This window comes from Pelophylax lessonae, assembly GCF_965119305.1.
Source record: "Pelophylax lessonae genome assembly, chromosome: 1".
Classification (NCBI taxonomy): domain Eukaryota; kingdom Metazoa; phylum Chordata; class Amphibia; order Anura; family Ranidae; genus Pelophylax; species Pelophylax lessonae.
Genome location: NC_138768.1, coordinates 593961675 through 593981083, shown reverse-complemented (window position 1 = coordinate 593981083; position 19409 = coordinate 593961675). Strand labels below are relative to the sequence as shown.

At 46.4% G+C, this 19409-nt stretch overlaps 1 protein-coding gene across 2 annotated transcripts in view; it reads right to left on the bottom strand.

The window, feature by feature from the left end:
- Nucleotides 1-265: 265 nt before the first annotated feature.
- RAP1GDS1 (Rap1 GTPase-GDP dissociation stimulator 1) overlaps nucleotides 266-19409 on the bottom strand; it is a 226473-nt gene continuing 207329 nt past the window's right edge. For both annotated transcript variants that reach the window (XM_082244132.1, XM_082244133.1), the window contains 2 exons: nucleotides 4551-4679; nucleotides 266-873 (listed from right to left, as the gene is read on the bottom strand). In XM_082244132.1, coding sequence (XP_082100258.1) covers nucleotides 746-873; nucleotides 4551-4679 — 257 coding nt within the window. In that variant the 3' untranslated portion in view covers nucleotides 266-745. The remainder of the gene's footprint in view (nucleotides 874-4550; nucleotides 4680-19409) is intronic.

Sequence of the window (19409 nt, the reverse complement as noted above, 5' to 3'; positions counted from 1 at the left end):
AATCAATCCAATATAATGTGTTTTTGTCATTTAAACCAAAGCAGTATTCCCAGCAATATATCTGATTAACGAGCCCCAGTCAGATGTTATGTTGTGTGTGATGTGGCCAAAGCCATTGTCTGTCTCTCCTAGCTGTATTATTCACAAGCTGTGCATGACCCTGGAGTTTACCTTTTTGCCTTTAACATCCAGCTCTGTAAACTATGAATAATAGAAAATGAAAGCAACTAAAAGCAAATAAAAAGACACAACAAAATAAGAGGGCACTGGTAGTTTTTATTAGTGGACTCTGGGTATTGTATCACAAGATTAACAGCAACGAGCAAGACTAGTGAATGAGTAGCAATGGAGTTCCTTCCTAGCCTGCATCTAAAGCACCAAAAATGGAGCTGTTGTGACTACATGTGATAATCCAATCCCAAAAAGAACTGGCTGTTTCCTGTATTGTCCATACTCTAGCAATACTCTATTGGGGTTGTATCACTTTACATTAGAGGACTACGACATGCACATACTTTCCCTTGGAGGTAAGCAACGAGGATTACAAGGGAAAAAATTAATGAGAAGAGAATGGCTTAGTTTTCATCTTTCTGTGCCTACGATTGTACAGGTACCTACAGCAGTTCATCTGTTTCTGTGGCAACATAGCACACATGCACAAGTGATACGGTTGGTGGGGAACATGGCCAGGGCAGAGCACAGAGACAATGAAATCTGCGGGATGGACAATTTGTGCAAACAAATCTCAGCTTTGTACAGTCAGTTTCTGCTCTGTTAGCGAGGCCTGCTGGGCCACCGTTTTGTTCTCATGGCTCCGTAATTTGGATACAACTTCAAGGAATGCCAGGCTTTGAACTTCCTTATGGAGAGGCTCTGAAAAAAAATCAGCATGCAAACATTAGAGGTATGAAATATGACAGGATCTAAGAGATAGTAAACCTAATATTAACTGCAATAGAAGCACTGATGTACAAGATTTAGTACTGCAAGTGATGCAAATGATTATAGCATAATTTATGACAATTAGGCCATGTAGGGATTAACTCCTTAGATACAGGGATTTCCAGATTTCCCTATATGTAAAGAAATATAGAATTATTTACATATAGGGAAACAGCACTTTCACACCATTTAGCCATTTATAAGTCATAGGAGAATTAAACATAGTGCATGTTGGGGTGCACAACTACATAGCTACTGACTTAAAGCTCCGCTCCAGGCAGGAAAAAAAAAAAAATACCCTTGCAGTGCGGCTCCCCTCACATGCTGTAAGGATTAAAGTGGTATAAAAGATTTGGCTTTAAAAAACACAAACTTCATACAGTACCTGCTCTGTAATGGTTTTGCACAGAGCAGCCCTGATCCTCTTGTTCTCAGGTGCCCTGCCGACTCTTCTGGCTCCTCCCCCATGGCCTGTGCCCCCAATAGCAAGCGGCTTGCTATGGGGCACTGGTGCCGGCTCTATGCGTCCATAAATTACAGAGTCGCGGCTTAGCCCCGCCAGCCACTCTCTCCTCATTGGTTCAATGGCTGTGATTGACAGCAGTAGGAGGCAATGGTTCCCGCTGCTGTCTCAGCCAATTAGGAGAGGGAGTCCTGGGACAGCCGAGGCTCTTGTGCACATCACTAGATGGAGAGGGGTTCAGGTGAGTATAAGGGGGGAGCAGCACACAGAAGGTTTTTAACCTTCAGCCTTTATAACCACTTTAAATGCTCATTAGATCTAAGGGTAGAGAAAGAAGGTGTAATATTTACCTTATTCTTCACTCTATCTGGCTCCCTCCATCTGTGTGAATGGTCCCCCAAAGACTCTTCTCTCTAAGGTACTCTGGCTGACATTCAAATCATGTACAATGTACGCAAGGATGCCAAGGGCCTTCCAATACCCGAAGCATTGGATAGAAGGGTGCTGGTGGCTAGAAGAGCAAGGAGTAAGACAAGTACAGTGCCTTGAAAAAGTATTCATACCTCTTGACATTTTCCACATTTTGTCATGTTACAACCAAAAATGTAAATGTATTTTATTGGGATTTTATGTGATAGACAAACACAAAGTGGCACATAATTGTGCACATCTAGAGAGTGAAATATTTGCCCATTCTTATGTGCAAAATAGCTCAAGCTCTGTCAGATTGGATGGAGAGCATCTGTGAACAGCAACTTTCAAGTCTTGCCACAGATTCTTAATTGATTTAGTTTTGAACTTTGACTGGGCCATTCTAACACATGAATATGCTTTGAAATTTCATTGGGTATAAATACTTTTTCAAAGGACTGTATTATAGCCACCCTCTCTACCCTGATGTAAAACTTTTCAATGGGTTTCCCCTTGCTGAGCACTAACCCCACCCCCTCCTTACCGTTTCACTGTGAACTCCATAAGCGGAGGGCAAGATACTGTATCAGTACAAGTGTATCAGTGAATGGTAAACCTGACAAGCTTACATTTATGACCTCATACTGCCTCTTGATGGGTCTCCAATTTCAAATTTTTTTAGCCGAATTTTAGAAAAGGGTGTTTGTATTCTGTCCAGATCATAAGCAGATGTGCTACTGACAATAAATCCTTGCACTATATGCAGTACAATTCAAGTGGATACTCAAATAAAGCTGCATTTTTTACTTTTAAGGATACGGTTAAAAGCGGGTTCTAAAAGCAGAAGGTTTTTACCTTAAGGTATTCTCTGCATGCAGCGAGCCCCTGCCCCCCCCCCCCCCCCCAAACATTACCTGAGCCTGATCTGGATCCAGCGATGTGCATAAGACCAGAGGCTCTCTTGGGGCCCTCTCCCTCCTCATTGGCTTCTGCTTGCTGTCAATCACAGCCAGTGAGGAGGGAATCGGAAGCAGGGCCGAGCCACACTCTGTCAATGGACACACAGAGTGGGGCTCAGGAGCAAGCACCTAGAATTGCCCCCATAAGCAAGTGGCTTGCTATGGGGGCACTCCCTGGGGGGATGGGGGAAGAGGAGTAGCCCAGAGCGCCGGCGGGGGATCCCAGAAGAGGGGAATCGGGGCTGCTTTAAATTTAGCTTTTACAATCACTTCAATGCTGCTCTCCAAGCTGGAGCAGTAAACATCAGATACACTGCACTTGTGTACAATGGAAAGCAGTGGTTCCAAAAGGTAGACGCTTTTTTTTTTTTTTTTACTCTAACGGCATTCTATGCATTAAGATAAAAAACTTTGTGTGCAGCCACCTCCCTAATACTCACCTGAGCCCCATCTTGAGCCAGCGATGTTGCACGAGAGTCTTGGATGACCAGGATTCTCCCTCCTCATTGGCTAGGACCCAGAAGCGGGTGTCATTGGCTCCCGCTGCTGTCAAAGTCAGTGAGCCTATGAAGAAAGAGAGGGGGCGAGAGCTAAGCCACGGCTCCGTGTCTAAATGGACACACAGAGCAGGAGCTCAGCTCTGGTGCCCCCATAGCAAGCTGCTTGCTGTGGGGGCACCCGGCACGAGGGAGGAGCCAGGAGCCCTGGCGAGGGACCCGAGAAGAGGAGGACCTGGGGTGCTATGTGCAAAAAAAACAACTCCACAGAGCAGGTAAGTATAACATGTTTGTTATTTTTAAACAAAAAAAAAAAAAAAACACTTTAGGCTGGCTATACATTGGTAGATTTTTGTAAGAACACTTGTATGAAAAGTCTAATCAGTACTTCAGAAGTACTTTGAATGTCAAGTTCAGATATTTTTTCGATTTTGAAAAAAAAAAAAAAAACATTCACGGTTACAATTTTGTTCAATAAAAATGTTTTAATTAATTTTGCTCCTTCGAGTTTTCTCGTCACTGCAGTTGAAAGAAAATGTTGATTTGGCCCCATTACTGATGAGAAAATCAAACACGTTCCTAAAATGTAAATTTTTGAAGGCAATTACACTAGTGTATGGCCAAGCCTTACTCCCTGCAGTGAATGTTACAGTGTTTAGCAGCGTTGTCTGCCTGTAGAAGAATAAAGTCCAGTCTAGCCAGTCCTAGTCTTTGGCTTGTCACATGCACATGATTTCCATGGAACCATACAGAGCCAGAGCTGGTAAACACTGCATTTTGTAGGCAACATTGATTTTTCCTTTTAAAGAGCACTTATCATTGTATATAAGAGCCAATAATGAAGCTCTCCAAAGCTACCATGGTGATGCAGACCATTAAGTAGTTCTTATTATGGCTATATATGCTAAAAGACGTATTATGAGATTGAATTTAGCAGCTTGCAGCAGTGTCCTTCGGCATGAATTCTGACATATACAAACAATGTCTTCCCTTGAAACAGGCGCAATATCAGCACCACCTGGGTTTTAACAATGGCAACAGTTACTTCACTCAGTAACACAGGGAGCTAGAAGTTTTGAAAGTAGTAGCACTATAATGAGTATTAAAAGTTAAGGGTGAGTAATTAACTTAATATAACCGTATAAGACCCATTCTAAGAAAGACATTTCATATAAAAGAAAAAGATTAATTTTATTCAAGACTATCAAGGTGGGCACCTATAATACAAGTAACGCTGATAATAATGTAAGCATTGTCAGAATAACATGCATTACTTACCAGAACCCATAACTGCACAAATCAAAACCATAGAATTGTACTTGATCTCTGGTGCACTTCTGTCATCGGATAACAGTCTATGAAGAACTTGGACCAACTTTGCACTTTCTAGGTGGCATTCAGCGGATTCTAAAAGACAAGAAAGGGACTGCATTAAAAATGTGTACTGTCCATTAGTCCAGAAGGAAGTACTTCTAAAGAAATATGCTATATGAAATATACAAATCTTTTTAAAACATAGTACTGTGTAAAAGTCTTAGGCAGGTGTGAAAAAAATGGGATTTCTTACCGTAAAATCCATTTCTCCGAGTCCACCCATGGACATAGCTGATGCTTTAAATCATAGACGGATGGGTAATAAGCCCCTCCCACTAGGAGTGACCAGGTAGAGCCAAAGGCGGGGTCCCTGGGTTATGACCCCATGCCTCACCGTTGCATCTTCTGTTTAGTTGCAAGCAGTGAACAACCAAAACCCAACTCTTCTGAGAAAAGAGGGATGGGAGCTACGTCCGTCGGTGGACTCAGAGAAATGGATTTTACGGTAAGTAAAAAAATCTCATTTTCTCTTTCGTCCACCGAAGGTTTTGGACAGAGTGACGGAAGCACTATGTCTTCGTTCAGATGGAAGTCTGAAAACACCTTAGGAAGAAACGACGGATTAGGCCATAACACTACCTTATGCCTGTGTATTACCAGATAAGGAGAGCGGCAAGATAGCGCCGTTAGTTCAGAAACCCTGCGCGCAGAGGTGATAGCCACCAAAAAAGCAACTTTCTGCGACAAGGTGAGCCAGAAAATGTGTCGTATGTTCTCGAAAGGAGATTTCTGAAGAACCGATAGAACCAAATTAAGGTCCCAAGGAGGTAACGAAGACCTCCTGGGGGGAGCCAAATGCCGAATCCCCTGAAGAAATGTACGAATCAATAGTGCGTAGCCAAAGGGCATTGGAATTACACAGCTAAGGCTGAGATCTGACACTTAAGAGTGCCCAACGCCAAACGTTGGTCAACCCCTTTCTGTAGAAAGGTCAGGATCCTGCCGATAGCAAAGGATTTAGGATGCAGCTTCAGGGATTCGCACCAAGCAATGTACGCTTTCCACGTACGATGATAAATCTTCAGAGAAGTGGACTTCCTAGCCTTGAGTAAGGTAGGGATCATAGAATCATACAGACCCCTGTCCTTTAACACCTTGCTCTCAACAGCCAAGCCGTTAAAGCCAGCGGCTGTAAAGCAGGATGGAAGATCAGACCCTGAAATAGAAGATCTTCCCACAGAGGAAGTGTTCACGGACCTACGACCTTCAGCCGAATCACATCGGCGTACCAGGATCTTCGGGGCCAATCAGGAGCCACCAGAATTACCGGAATCCCCTCCAACTCGACCCTGCATAGCAGGCGAGATAAAAGTTTCAGTGGAGGAAATGCATAAATTAGCCACCAGGGCGTCTACTACGTCGGCCAGTGGATCTCTGGACCGAGCCACAAACCTTGTAACTTTCCTGTTTTGTCTGGAGGCAAACAGGTCCACATCCGGGGTTCCCCACCGGAGACACAGGTGGTGGAACACCCGTGGATGCAGGAACCACTCTCCCTGATCCAGGGTTTGACGACTCCGGTAGTCCGCCTTTCAATCGTCTATGCCAGGAATGTACATGGCGGATAGGGCTGGGACGTAGTCCTCTGCCCAGCACAGGATCTTGGCTACCTCCAGAGCCGCCAGGGCACTCCTGGTGTCCCCTTGATGATTGACATATGTCACAGCCGTGACATTGTCGGACTGGACTCGACAGAACACCCCTTGAGATTGTCCGTCCAATGGAAAAGGCTGAGCTTGATTGCTCTCAGTTGCATAACGCTGATCGGGAGTTTGGACTCTTCCAACGTCCAGGTCCCTTGAACATTCAGGGTGTCCAGCACTACCCCCCCCCCCCCAACTGGTCACCACCGTCCAGAATAGTGGAAGGAAGGATTCGGAGAGCTGAGCCACCAATTCAGGGAGTCCTTGGATCTCTGACTCAAACGATTTAGACTGTCCAGGGATAGAGGATCCTTGTCCCATTTGACAAGGATCTTCTGTTGCAAAAGTCTTGTGTGGGCCTGAGCATATGGTACAACCTCGAAGGAGGACACTATCAGGCCCAGCACCTGCATAGATGACCTGAGAGACACCAGGTCGCAAGCCAGCAGTGACCGAATCGCTTCCCTTAACTTCTGTAACTTCACAGGAGGTAGAAATACTTTTGCTGAAGCTAAATCTAGGATCATCCCTAGATACTCCAGTCTGGTTGTTGGAACCAGGGCAGATATCTGAAGGTTGAGATTCCAACCGAACTGCTTCAGAGTATGAATGGTCACCTCCAAATCCCATTCCAATGTCACAGACGAGTCTGCTCGGAGAAGATCGTCCAGGTACCCCAGAATCGTAGCAGAGCCAGGATAGGGTCTAACACCTTGGTGAAGACCCTGGGAGCAGAGGCGAGACCAAACGGTAAAGCCACAAATTGAAAATGGTCCTTGCCCACCGCGAAGCGGAAGAATTGTTGATGACCCTGGCAAATAGGGACACGGAGATAGGCATCCTTGATATCGATCGAGGCATCCTTGATATCGATCGAGGCCAGCAGGTCCCCCTGATGCAAGAACGCCACCACTGACCACAGGGACTCTATGCAAAATTTCTGGACGTGCACAAAGCGGTTCAGAGTTTTGAAGTCCAAGATTGGACGCAATTTGCCCTCCTTCCATGGAACGGTAAACAGGTTCGAATAAAACCCTCAAAAGCATTCCTGATGAGGAACTGCAACAATCACGCCTTGTGACAGCATATCCCGAATCGCTTCCTGCAGCCCCGCAAGGCCATCTGGGAACAGCTGAAGATTGGAGGGAATAAATCTGTCTGGCAGACGGGAACAAAACTCTATCTTGTACCCGGACTGAATTACCTTGTGGACCCACCTGTCAAGCAACAGTGAGGTCCAAGGATCCAGGAAGAAACAGAGACGTCCCCCACCCCTGAAGTGGGTGTGGGCACACCTTCAGGCAGAAGGGGTCTGCTTGGAGGTGCTGGGGGCATAGGATTTCGGCTCACCAGCCCACCGTTTCCCGGATCCTTTTCCGCCCGAAGTCTGTTTGGTTTCCTGTGACACGGTCGCACGAAAAAGACGATTCTGGGCTGTAAAGGAAGGACCTCACTTACGCAAGGGAGACTTACTCTTAGTCGAGTGAGGAAGGAGTGTGCTCTTTCCCCCAGTGACCGTCTTGATCAAGTCATCCAAGGAGGAATCAAAAATGCGATCACCCTGAAAGGGAAGATCCACCAAAAGCTTCTTAGAAACCTGGTCGGCCGACCAAGACTTTAGCCAGATCGCACGTCTGATGAGCACACTTACCATTGACGCTCTGTCTGCAAGTTGAAGAACGTCCAGGTTAGCATGGCATTCAAATTGCAGTCTGCGATAATTGGTCAGCGAGTTTCAGGGCAGATGACGGTAACGGGGTTACAGTCAGTGCCTCTCTCAGAGCCTTTACCCATTCAAACATAGTCTGAGAGACTAGAATGGTAGTCAGGGCAGACCTGAGAATAGATTCTACTACCGTATACAGGTGTCGAGATAAGACCTCAAAACGTCTGTCAACCGAATCAGGGAGAGAGGAGGATTCTGCCACCGGTAAAACCGTGGCCTTGTGATTACTGCATATCTGGGGGTCCACCTGAGAGGCGCATTTGCGCAAGATCTCTTCCTCAAACGGGTAGCATCTAGCCAAACGTTTGGGAATTTCAAGCGTGCAATTAGGTCGTCGCCATTGTTCCTCCACTAAGGCGGACAAGACTTCGGGACGAGGGAAAACCTTAGCCGATTTCTTTGCCCTGAGGGATCCAAAGGATACCAAGGCTCCTTGCGATTTAGAAATCGCATCCGTGATTTTTAGGGTGTCTCTCACTGAGGATATCAAAGCATCTACCAGCACCTTTTCCTGTGCCAAGGCGGGTGTGGAAACATCCTCTTCCGCCATCAGAAAAGTCTGAATGCGGGGAAGCATCCTCCAAAAGAGGGTCTGCGTCGCCGGCGACCATATCGGCCTCAGAATCTGAGGTCTGAGATGACAGGCGAGGGCGTTTCTTAGTAAATACTGCCGCAATAACTTTGTCAATTTTTCTGGACATTTCTTGCATCACAGACAAAGTCACATCATGAGCATCAGAAGCGGGCCCCAAAGATACATCAGGGGTCGCAGACAAACTTGGGGAATCCAAGTTAGACATATGGCGAAACAGTAGGATTGCACAGTAAGAATGTAAAGAGCAGACAGGGAAACGGGGAAACACCGAAGCCTGCACCCCAAGGGGTTAAACAGAAGCTTCTCCTGAAAACAGGAGCAATGGCCTAAGAGGGAGAAAACGGCGCCCAATCGCCAAATATTAACGCCCCTGAGGCTAAGTAAGGTTACAAAGGCACCACAGTTCCCAGCAAGTCCGCCGCTACCGGCGTGCACTGCAGCTTTAAGAGACAATCGCGATGCACGCAGCGCTACTCCAGGTGATAATCCCAAGCCCCCTAAAGGCCTGAAACCCCTCTGAAGATGAGATGAAGATGAAAAGGTGAAGGCCAAGGTAATTAAGCTCCTCTAGAGTAGTTACCACATGGAGAACAGTAAGGTCCACCAGCAGCATGGAGAAGAGAAGGTAGAAGGAAACGCCCCCGCCCACAAGAGCCAGAAGCTCCTGTGCTGTTTTGTCTCCGACTCCAGCAAAATGGCCACCGGCATTACAGTTATAGGGATACCCAGGCAGGGCTGCTGAGGCCTGTTAAGGCTGCAGGCCACGGCAAAATGGCAGCTTCACGCCGATGAGCTTGTGACCTCGGGCCCAGTGGGACCTACCCTAGTAACAGGCCTGGGGGCCCTGGCGGGGGTCATGCCGGCAGATAACCCCCCCCCCCCAAGGTAGCGGTATGAGGCGCCACCATGTACCCCCCTCCGAGGCCTCCCCCCACCATCCACTACCCAGTATAGCACCTGAGACGACTTAAATAGGGGACCCTCCACTAAAAGTGTCCCGGGGTCCGGAGCTCAGGGAAGGGAGAGGTCAGGGTAGGAGGGGAAGGTCCCAGGTGACTCCTCAGTGTAGAAGGATGGTAGGAGGTATGGGTACTCGAGGGTCCTACTCACCTACAGAGGAGCCCACGTCCGCCCCAGGCCCGCTAACGAGACAGGGGGGACTGTACTTACCAGACCACGCTGCTGAGGGTAGGCATCCATCCTGACAGACTGCCTCTGCACCGCAGTGAGGGCGCTGTCGGCCAAGGGGCATGCCAGGTGTGTGCATCCCGGCTGGGTGTTTCACCCACAGGCCAGTCCCCGTCAGTGGGACTATAGTCGCTATGGAGACCCAGAACGGAGCTACGGTCTGAAAGCACTCGCTGGCACAAACTAGGAGACCATAAGGTTCTCATATAGCCAGTCCGAAACCCAGCCGGCATTCCACAGGAACTGGAGTCAGCAGCAACAAAAAATAAAAATAAAAAAAGGTTCCCTTTAAGACATTTAAAACAGAGCTAGGACAAAAAGGTCCCAGCAGGGAGCTGTTTGGCCACATCTAAGACCAGGCAGCAAACTGAAGATGCAACGGTGAGGCCAGGGGTAATAACCCAGGGACCCCGCTGGGCGTGTCAAAGCCTTTAGCTCTACCTGGACACTCCTAGTGGGAGAGGCTTATTACCCATCAATTTATGATTTAAAGCAGCAGCTACGTCCCTCGGTGGACGAAAGAGAAATCTATATACACACACACACACAGTATCTCACAAAAGTGAGTACACCCCTCACATTTTTGTAAATATTTTATTATATGAAAAGTCATGTGACAACACTGGACAAATGACACTGCTACAATGTAAAGTAGTTAGTGTACAGCTTGTATAACAGTGTAAATTTGCTGTCCCCTCAAAATAACTCAACACACAGCCATTAAGGTCTAAACAACTGGCAGCAAAAGGGAGTACACCCCTAAATTAAAATGTCCAAATTAGGCAAAATTAGCCATTTCCCTCCCCGGTGTCATGTGACCCATTAATGTTACAAGGTCTCCGGTGTGAATGGGGACTAGGTGTGTTAAATTTGGTGTTATCGCTCTCACTCTCCCATACTGGTCACTGGAAGATCAACATTGCACCTCATGGCAAAGAACTCGGAGGATCTGAAAAAAATAATTGTTGCTCTACATAAAGATGGCCTAGGCCAGTGATGGCGAACTCTGGCACCCCAGATGTTTTAGAACTACATTTCCTATGATGCTCATGCACTCTACAGTGTTGTTGAGCATCATGGGAAATGTAGTTCCAAAACATCTGGGGTGTCAAGGTTCGCCATCACTGGCCTAGGCTATAGGAAGAATGCCAAGACCCTGAAAATGAGCTGCAGCACAGTGGCCAAGACCATACAGCGGTTTAACAGGACAGAAGAGGCCTCACCATGGCTGACCAAGGAAGTTGAGTGCAAGTACTCAGCATCATATCCAGATTTTGTGTTTGGAAAATAGACATATGGTTGCTGCCAGCATTGCTGCAAAGGTTGAGGGGTGGGGGTTCAGCCCGTCAGTGCTCAGACCATATGCCGCACACTGTATCAAACTGGTCTGCATGGCGGTCGTCCCAGAGGGAAGCCTCTTCTAAACATCATGCACAAGAAAGCCCGCAAACAGTTTGCTGAAGACAAGAACACTAAGAATATAGATTTCCGGAACTATGTCCTGTAGTCTGATGAGACCAAGATAAACGTATTAGGTTAAGATGGTGTCAAGCATGTGTGGCAGCAACCAGGTGAGGAGTACAAAGACAAGTGTGTCTTGCCTACAGTCAAGCATGGTGGTGGGAGTGTCACGGTCTGGGGCTGCATGAGTGCTGCTGGCACTGGGGAGCTACAATTTATTGAGGGAACCATGAATGCCAACATGTACTGTGACATACTGAAGCTGAGCATGATCCCCTCCCTTTGGAGACTGGACCACAGGGAGTATTCCAATATGAGAACAACCCCAAACACACCTCCAAGACGACCACTGTCTTGCTAAAGAAGAGGAGGGTAAAGGTGATGGACCAGCCAAGCATGTATCCAGACCTAAACCCTATCGAGCATCTGTGGGGCATTTTCAAACAAAGAAGGTGGAGGAGCGCAAAGTCTCTAACATCCACCAGCTCCGTGATGTCTTCATGGAGGAGTGGCAGCCTGTGAAGCTCTGGTGAACTCCATGCCCAAGAGGGTTAAGACAGTGCTGCAAAATAACGGTGGACACACAAAATATTGACTCTTTGGGCCCAATTTGGACATTTTAACTTAGGGATGTACTCACTTTTGTTTCCAACGGTCCAACATTAATGGCTGTGTTGAGTTATTTTGAGGGGACAGCAAATGTACACAGTTATACAAGCTGTACGCTCACTACTTTACATTGTAGCAAAGTGTAATTTCTTCAGTGTTGTCACATGAAAAGATATAATACAATAGTTACAAATATGTGAATGGTGTACTCACTTTTGTGAGATACTGTGATATATATATATATATATATATATATATATATATATATATATATATATATATATATATATATACACACACATACATATGAATACACATACATATGAATACATACACACAACCGTTCAAAAGTTTGGGGTCACCGAGACAATTTCAGGTTTTCCATGAAAACTCACACTTTTATTGATCAAATGAGTTGCAAAATGAATAGAAAATATAGTCAAGACATTGCTGTGGTTAGAAATAATGATTTTTATTTGAAATAATTATTTTGTCCTTCGAACTTGCTTTCATCAAAGAATTCTCCATTCACAGCAATTACAGCCTTGCAGATCTTTGGCATTCTAGCTTTGTTGAGGTAATCTGAAGAAATTTCAACCCACGCTTCCTAAAGCACCTCCCACAAGTTTGATTGGCTTGATGGGCACTTCTTACGTACTATACGGTCAAGCTGCTCCCACAACAGCTCGATAGGGTTGAGATCTGGTGACTGCACTGGCCACTCCATTACAGACAGAATACCAGCTGACTGCTTACCTTCCCTAAATAGTCCTTGCATAGTTCGGAGGTGTGCTTTGGGTCAATGTCCTGTTGTAGGAGGAAATTGGCTCCAATCAAGCGCTGTCCACTGGGTATGGCATGGCGTTGCAAAATGGAGTGATAGCCTTCCTTATTCAAAATCCCTTTTACCTTGTACAAATCTCCTACTTTACCAGCACCATATCAGCCCCAGATCATCACATTACCTCCACCATGCTTGTCAGATGGCATCAGGCACTCCTCTAGCATCTGTTCACTTGTTCTGCGTCTCGCAAATGTTTTTCTGTGTTATCCAAACACCTCAAACTTAGATTTGTCTGTCCATAACACTTTTTTCCAATCTTCCTCTGTCCAATGTCTGTGTTCTTTTGCCCATCTTAATATTTTCCCATTATTGGCCAGTCTCAGATATGGCTTTTTCTTTGCCACTCTGCCTAGAAGGCCAGCATCCCGAAGTCGCCTCTTCACTGTGAACGTTGAGACCATTTAATGAAGCTGCCAGTTGAGGACCTGTGAGGCATCTATTTCTCAAACTAGAGACTCTAATGTACTTGTCCTCTTGCTTAGTTGTGCACCGGAGCCTCCCACTTCTCTTTCTATTATGATTAGAGCCCATTTGTGCTGTTCTCTGAAGGGAGTAGTACACACAGTTATAGGAAATCTTCAGTGTCTTGGCAATTTCTCACATGGAATAGCCTTCATTTCTCAGAACAAGAATAGTTTGTCAAGTTTCAGAAGAAAGTTCTCTTTTTTTGGCCATTTTAAGAGTATCATTGATCCCACAAATGCTGATGCTACAGATACTCAACTAGCTCAAAGGAAGGCCAGTTTTATAGCTTCTCTAATCAGCACAACAGTTTTCAGCTGTGCAAACATAATTGCAAAAGTGTTTTGTAATCATCAATTAGCCTTTTAACACGATTGGCTAACACAATGTACCATTAGAACACAAAAGTGATGGTTGCTGGAAATGGGCCTCTGTACACCTATGTAGATATTCCATAAAAATCAGCTGTTTCCAGCTAGAATAGTCATTTACCACATTAACAATGTCTAGACTGTAAATCTGAATCATTTAATGTTATCTTCATTGAAAAAAACAGTGCTTTTCTTTCAAACATAAGGACATTCCTAAGTGACCCCAAACTTTTGAACAGTAGTGTATATAACACACACACACACACACACACACACACACACACACACACACACACACACACACACACACACACACACACACACACACACATAGATGCATCTCATAAAATAAGAATTTTGAAGACTTACAGATAGTGAAAACCCAAAATTCAGTATCTCGAAAATTAGAATATTTCATAAGGCCAATTAAAAAAAGGATTTTTAATACATATATGTTGGCTTACTGAAAAGGATGTCCATGTACAGTAGGTGTTATGGAAGCCCAGGTTGCTTTGATAGTGGCTTTTAGCTCATCTGCATTGTTACCAAGATCATTAAAGCAGGTATAGGTACTTTTTGCAGCATGGGCAGGAGCCAAGTCCTGGTGAAAAATAAAATCAGAATCTCCGTAAAGCTGGTCAGCAGAGAGAAGCATGAAGTGCTCTAGAATTTCCTGGTAGAGGGCTGGGCTGACTTTGGACTTGATAAAACACAGCACACCAACACCAGCAAATGACATGGCTTCCCAAATCATCACTGACTGTGGAAAATTTACACTGAACCTCATGCAACTAGGATTCCGTGCCTCTCCACTCTCCCTTCAGACTCTGAGACCTTGATTTCAAAATGAAATGCAACATTTTCCACAGTCCATGATGATTTGGGGAGCCAGGTCATTGCTGGTGTTGCTCCACTGTGTTTTATCAAGTCCAAAGTCAGCGCAGCCCTCTACTAAGAAATTCAAGCGCACTTCATGCTTCTGCTGACCAGCTTTATGGAGATGCTGATTTCATTTTCCAGGAGGACTTGGCACCTGCCCACACCGCCAAAAGTAACAATACCTGGTTTAATGATCATGGTATCACTGTGCTTGATTGGCCAGCAAACACGCCTGACCTAAACCCTATAGAAAATCTGTGGGGTATTGTTAAGAGGAAGATCAGAGACACCAGACCCAGCAATGCAGACGAGCTGAAAGCAACAAGCAAAGCAACCTGGGCTTCCATAACACCTCAGCAATGCCACAGGTTGATCGCCACAATGCTACACCGCATTGATGCAGTATCTCATGCAAAAAGGAGCCCGACCAAGTATTGAGTGCATACTATAATGTACATGGGCATACTTTTCAGTAAGCCAACATTTCTGTATTTTAAATCATTTTTTTTATTTTTTTTTTATTGGTCTTATGTAATATTAGAATTTTCTGAGATACTGAATTTTGGGTTTTCACAAGCTGTAAGCCATAATCATCAAAACTAAAAGATAGAATCATAACACTGTGTGTAACACATCTATATAAAATATGAGTTTCACTTTTTGAGCTGAATTACTGAAATAAACTTTTTGATGATATTCTAATTTTATGAGATGCACGTGTATATAAATACATACATACACACACATATAAAAAATATATAATGGGATTTTTGACTTACCGTAAAAACCATTTCTCTGATGTTCATTGACAGACACAGCTCCTGGTATTCATAACCATTGGGTTATACTGCCCCCTTTAGGAGTAGGACACTAGGCAGAAACTTATTCTGGCTACCCCCATGGGCAGTCCCTCTCTCTGCTATAGCCACTCAGTTTTGTTACAAGCAGTGTCAGGAGAATAATAACTCCACAGAGGGGTGGGGGGTGCTGTGTCCACCAATGAACATCAGGGAAATGCATTTTTACAGTAAGTCAAAAATCCCATGTTCTCTTTCGTTCACTGACGGACACAGCTCCTGGTATTCATAACCATTGGGATGTCCCAAAGCAGTGTTAAACATGAGGGGTGGGAACAGCAAAAAAATTCCCAAGGCTAAACATTAGCCAACCAGGCAACAGTAGCTCAACCAAACAACTGGAGCCCACCTGAAAAAACAATACACCCTCAAAGAGGATCAGGTTCCCTTAAAAAAGCAGCTTGCAAAACCTTGCGGCCAAAGGCAGCATCTGCAGATGCCAACACATCCACTTTATAAAACTTTGTAAAAGTGTGCACCGACAACCAGGTGGCCGCCTTGCAAACCTGCCGCCTAATGACAGAAGGCCCAGGAGGCACTAAGCGCCTAAGTAGAGTGCGCCTTGACAGGGAAAGAAGGAACCTGACCCCTGATGGAATAGGACCGAACCACCGTCTGTCCTTTGAGGTCCATCCATGAGCACAAATAGAGAGTCTGACTTCCTGAAAGACTCCGTAGCTGCCAAGTACATCCCCAATTGCCCAGACCACATGCAAGGCAATTTCCTTCAGATGTTTAGGCCTGGGACACAGGGAAGGCAACACCATGTCTTCATTCAAACGAAAATCAGAAAAGTTTGGAAGGAAAGACTGACAGGGGCGAAGAACCAACTTATCCCTGTGAATCACTAAATAGGGTGAATGACAGGCACCAGTTCCGACACTGTACGCAGAGGTGATAGCCACTAAAAAGGCCACCTTCTCGGACAGCGTAAGCAAGGGAATCTTCTGAATAATTTCAAAAGGGGGCTTCCGTAGAGCTAAAAGCAGCAAATTGAAATCCCAAGGCGGGAACGTAGCCCGCACTAGAGGGACCAAATTTCAGACACCCTGAAAGAAAGGTACGCACCAAGGAGTGTGTGGCCAAAGGTCGTTGGAAGAAGACTGCTAAAGTAGACACCTGTCCCTTGATGGTACTCAAGGCCAACCTCTGTTCAACCCCCTGTTGAAGGAAGATTAAGATCCGAGCCACCAAGAAGGAGTGAGGATGAACCCCAAGCGACTCACACCACGCAATGTACGTCTTCCACGTACGATGGTAGATCTTCCTGGAAGTAGACTTCCTAGCTTTCAACAGTGTAGGAATCACTGATTAAGATAAACCCCTATCCTTCAGCACCTGGCATTCAACAGCCAACCCGTCAAAGCCAGCGACTGTAAAGCAGGATGGAAGATCGATCCTTGGGACAGCAGAGGAAGGTTTTAAGGAATGTCAGCGACCAGCCGCACCAAATCGGCGTACCAAGCCCAACAAAGCCAGACCGGAGCCACTAAGATTACCTAAATCTCTTCTGCCTCGATCCTGCGTAGAAGCCTGGACAGAAGCTTGAGAGGGGGGAAGGCGTAAATCAGCAGATACTGACCCTACGGGGCCACCAGCACGTCTGTGGCATCCGCCAGAGGATCCCTTGACCGAGCCACAAACCTCTGCACCTTTCTGTTGAGCTGAGACGCCATCAGATCTACCTCTGGGGTGCCCCACTGGAGACACAGCTAATGAAACACCACCGAATGAAGGGACCACTTTCCTTTGTCCAACTTCTGCCGACTGAGGTAATCCGCCTGCCAATTTTCCACCCTGGGAATGTGTACGGCGGAGAGGGCTGGAACAAACAGTTCTGCCCACCTTAGAATGCCGGCTACCTCCAAAGCCACCAGGACACTTCTTGTGCCCCTTTAGTGATTGACATAAGCCACGGCCATGGCATTGTCTGATTGAATGTGAACAGGACAACCCTGAAGACGATCCGTACAATAATCCAGACACAGTCTGATCGCTCCGAGTTCCAAGACATTGATCGGTAGTCTGGACTCTTCCAGCGTCCAGATCCCCTGAGCAGAATGCTTGCTGAGGATGCCACCCTAGGTGGACAGGCTGGAATCTGAGACCACTGTCCAATACAAGGGGATGAAGGATTTTCCCAGCCGAAGCACCGGAGAAAAAAGCCACCATATCAGGAACTCCCTCGTTTCCCAACTCAGCTAGATCTGATTGTCCAGAGACTGCGGTGTCTTGTCCCATTTGGTCAAAAACTCCCTTTGCAGGGATCTTGTATGAAACCACCTTGAAGGTAGACACCATTAGGCCAGCCCAGCACCCGCATGCAAGTCCAGTGGGACGACCATCTGTTGGAGAGCAGAGGGCGAATTGCAGCATGCAATTTCTGGACCTTGTCCGGAGGAAGGAGCATTCTGGCTAAGGCCGAGTCCAGAGTCAGACCCAGATAGTCCAGCTTCATGGACAGAGCCAGAGCAGACTTCTGAAAATTCAGAATCCAGCCGAACTCCCGCAGAGTTCGTATTATAATCACCACGTTTTCCTCCAGAGCAGAGGGAGACTTCGCTCGCAGAAGGAGATAGTCCAAGTAGCCTAGTACCGCGATCCCCCTTTGGCATAGCAAAGTTAGCACCAGAGAACAGTTTTGTGAAGACCCGAGGACCAAAGGGTAATGCCCCAAACTGATAATGTTCCTCTCCCACAGCAAAGCGGAGAAAACGCTGATGACTTGCACATATTGGAATGTGAAGGTAGGCATTCTCAATATTGATAGAGGCGAGGAAATCTCCCTGACGCAGGGATGCCACCACTGTTCGAATAGATTACATTCTGAACTTCTGTACCCGCACAAAGCAGTTTAGCACCTTGAGGTCCAAGATTGGACACACTTTGCCTTCCTTCATCAGGACTGTGAACAGGTTTGAGTAAAAACCCTGAAAACGTTCCCAAGTCGGAACCGGGACATTTACTCCTTGAAGGAACAGGTCTTGTACTGCCCCAAACAGGCCCTGTAAGCGGTATGGAGACAGGTGCAAGTTGGAAGGAAAAAACCTTGTCGGAAGACAAGTGCGAAACTCAATCTTGTAGCTGGACCGAATGACTTTGTGGACCCACTTGTCTTGTACCAGGGAAGTCCATGGATCCGGAAACCAGCGAAGACATCCCCCCCACCCCTGATATGGGTGAGGACGCACCTTCATGCTAAAGGAGCCTTGTTCACGGTCTGGAGAAGACCTATCTTGGCTTGCCAGACCAGGTTCGTTTGGATCCTCCTGAAGAGGCCCTGAAAGGCTTCAAGCCCTTGTTAGTCGAGCCTGAGGGATGAAAAAACTTTTTATGAGCTGAGGAGGGCCCACGTCTACGAGGTTCCTTGCCCTTAGTAGCCTGCGGAAGAAAAGTACTCTTCCCCCTCTGTGAAACCTTTAATGAGGTCATCCAGGGTAGCTCCAAACAGGCAATCTCCTTGGAAAGGAAGATCAGTTAAGACCTTTTTGCAGTCTGATCTGCAGACCAGCACTTGAGCCAAAAGACACGCCGAAGGACCATTGCCAAAACAGAGAGGCGAGCCATCAGGAGAGCCGCATCTAAAGAGGCATCACAGATAAACTGCAGTCCCTGGACCAGCTTGTCCACCAGCTCAGCAAAGGCAGGGGGAAGCTGTTCCCCCTCCAGGTCACGGCATAAGAGCTTAGCATACTCGGTCAGAGTTTGCGACACTAGGGCAATGGTGAATACCGGCCTCATTGCCGAACCAGGCAGAGTGTACATATTGCGGGCCACAGCCTCTGCCTTCCAGTCAGCCGGATCCCTAAAGGTCGGGACTCTTCAACCAGAATCATGGTTGCCTTGTTTAATCTGGAAACTGGTGCGTCCACCACCGGTGGCACAGTCCACTTCTTAAGAATGGACTCCTGATAGGGGTAACCCCTAGTAAAGCACTTATGAACCCCACGGGGATGCTTTGGTCGTCCCCACTCTTTAGCGACATATCTGTCAAAATAGGCAGGGAAAGGAAACTCTCTTGCCACTCTGGCAGGCTTGTGAGTGCCAAAGGGTACCTGCGCCTCCGTCGCTGCTTCATCCTCTACCTTTAGGGTCTCATGCACAGATACAATCAGTGCATCCACCAGT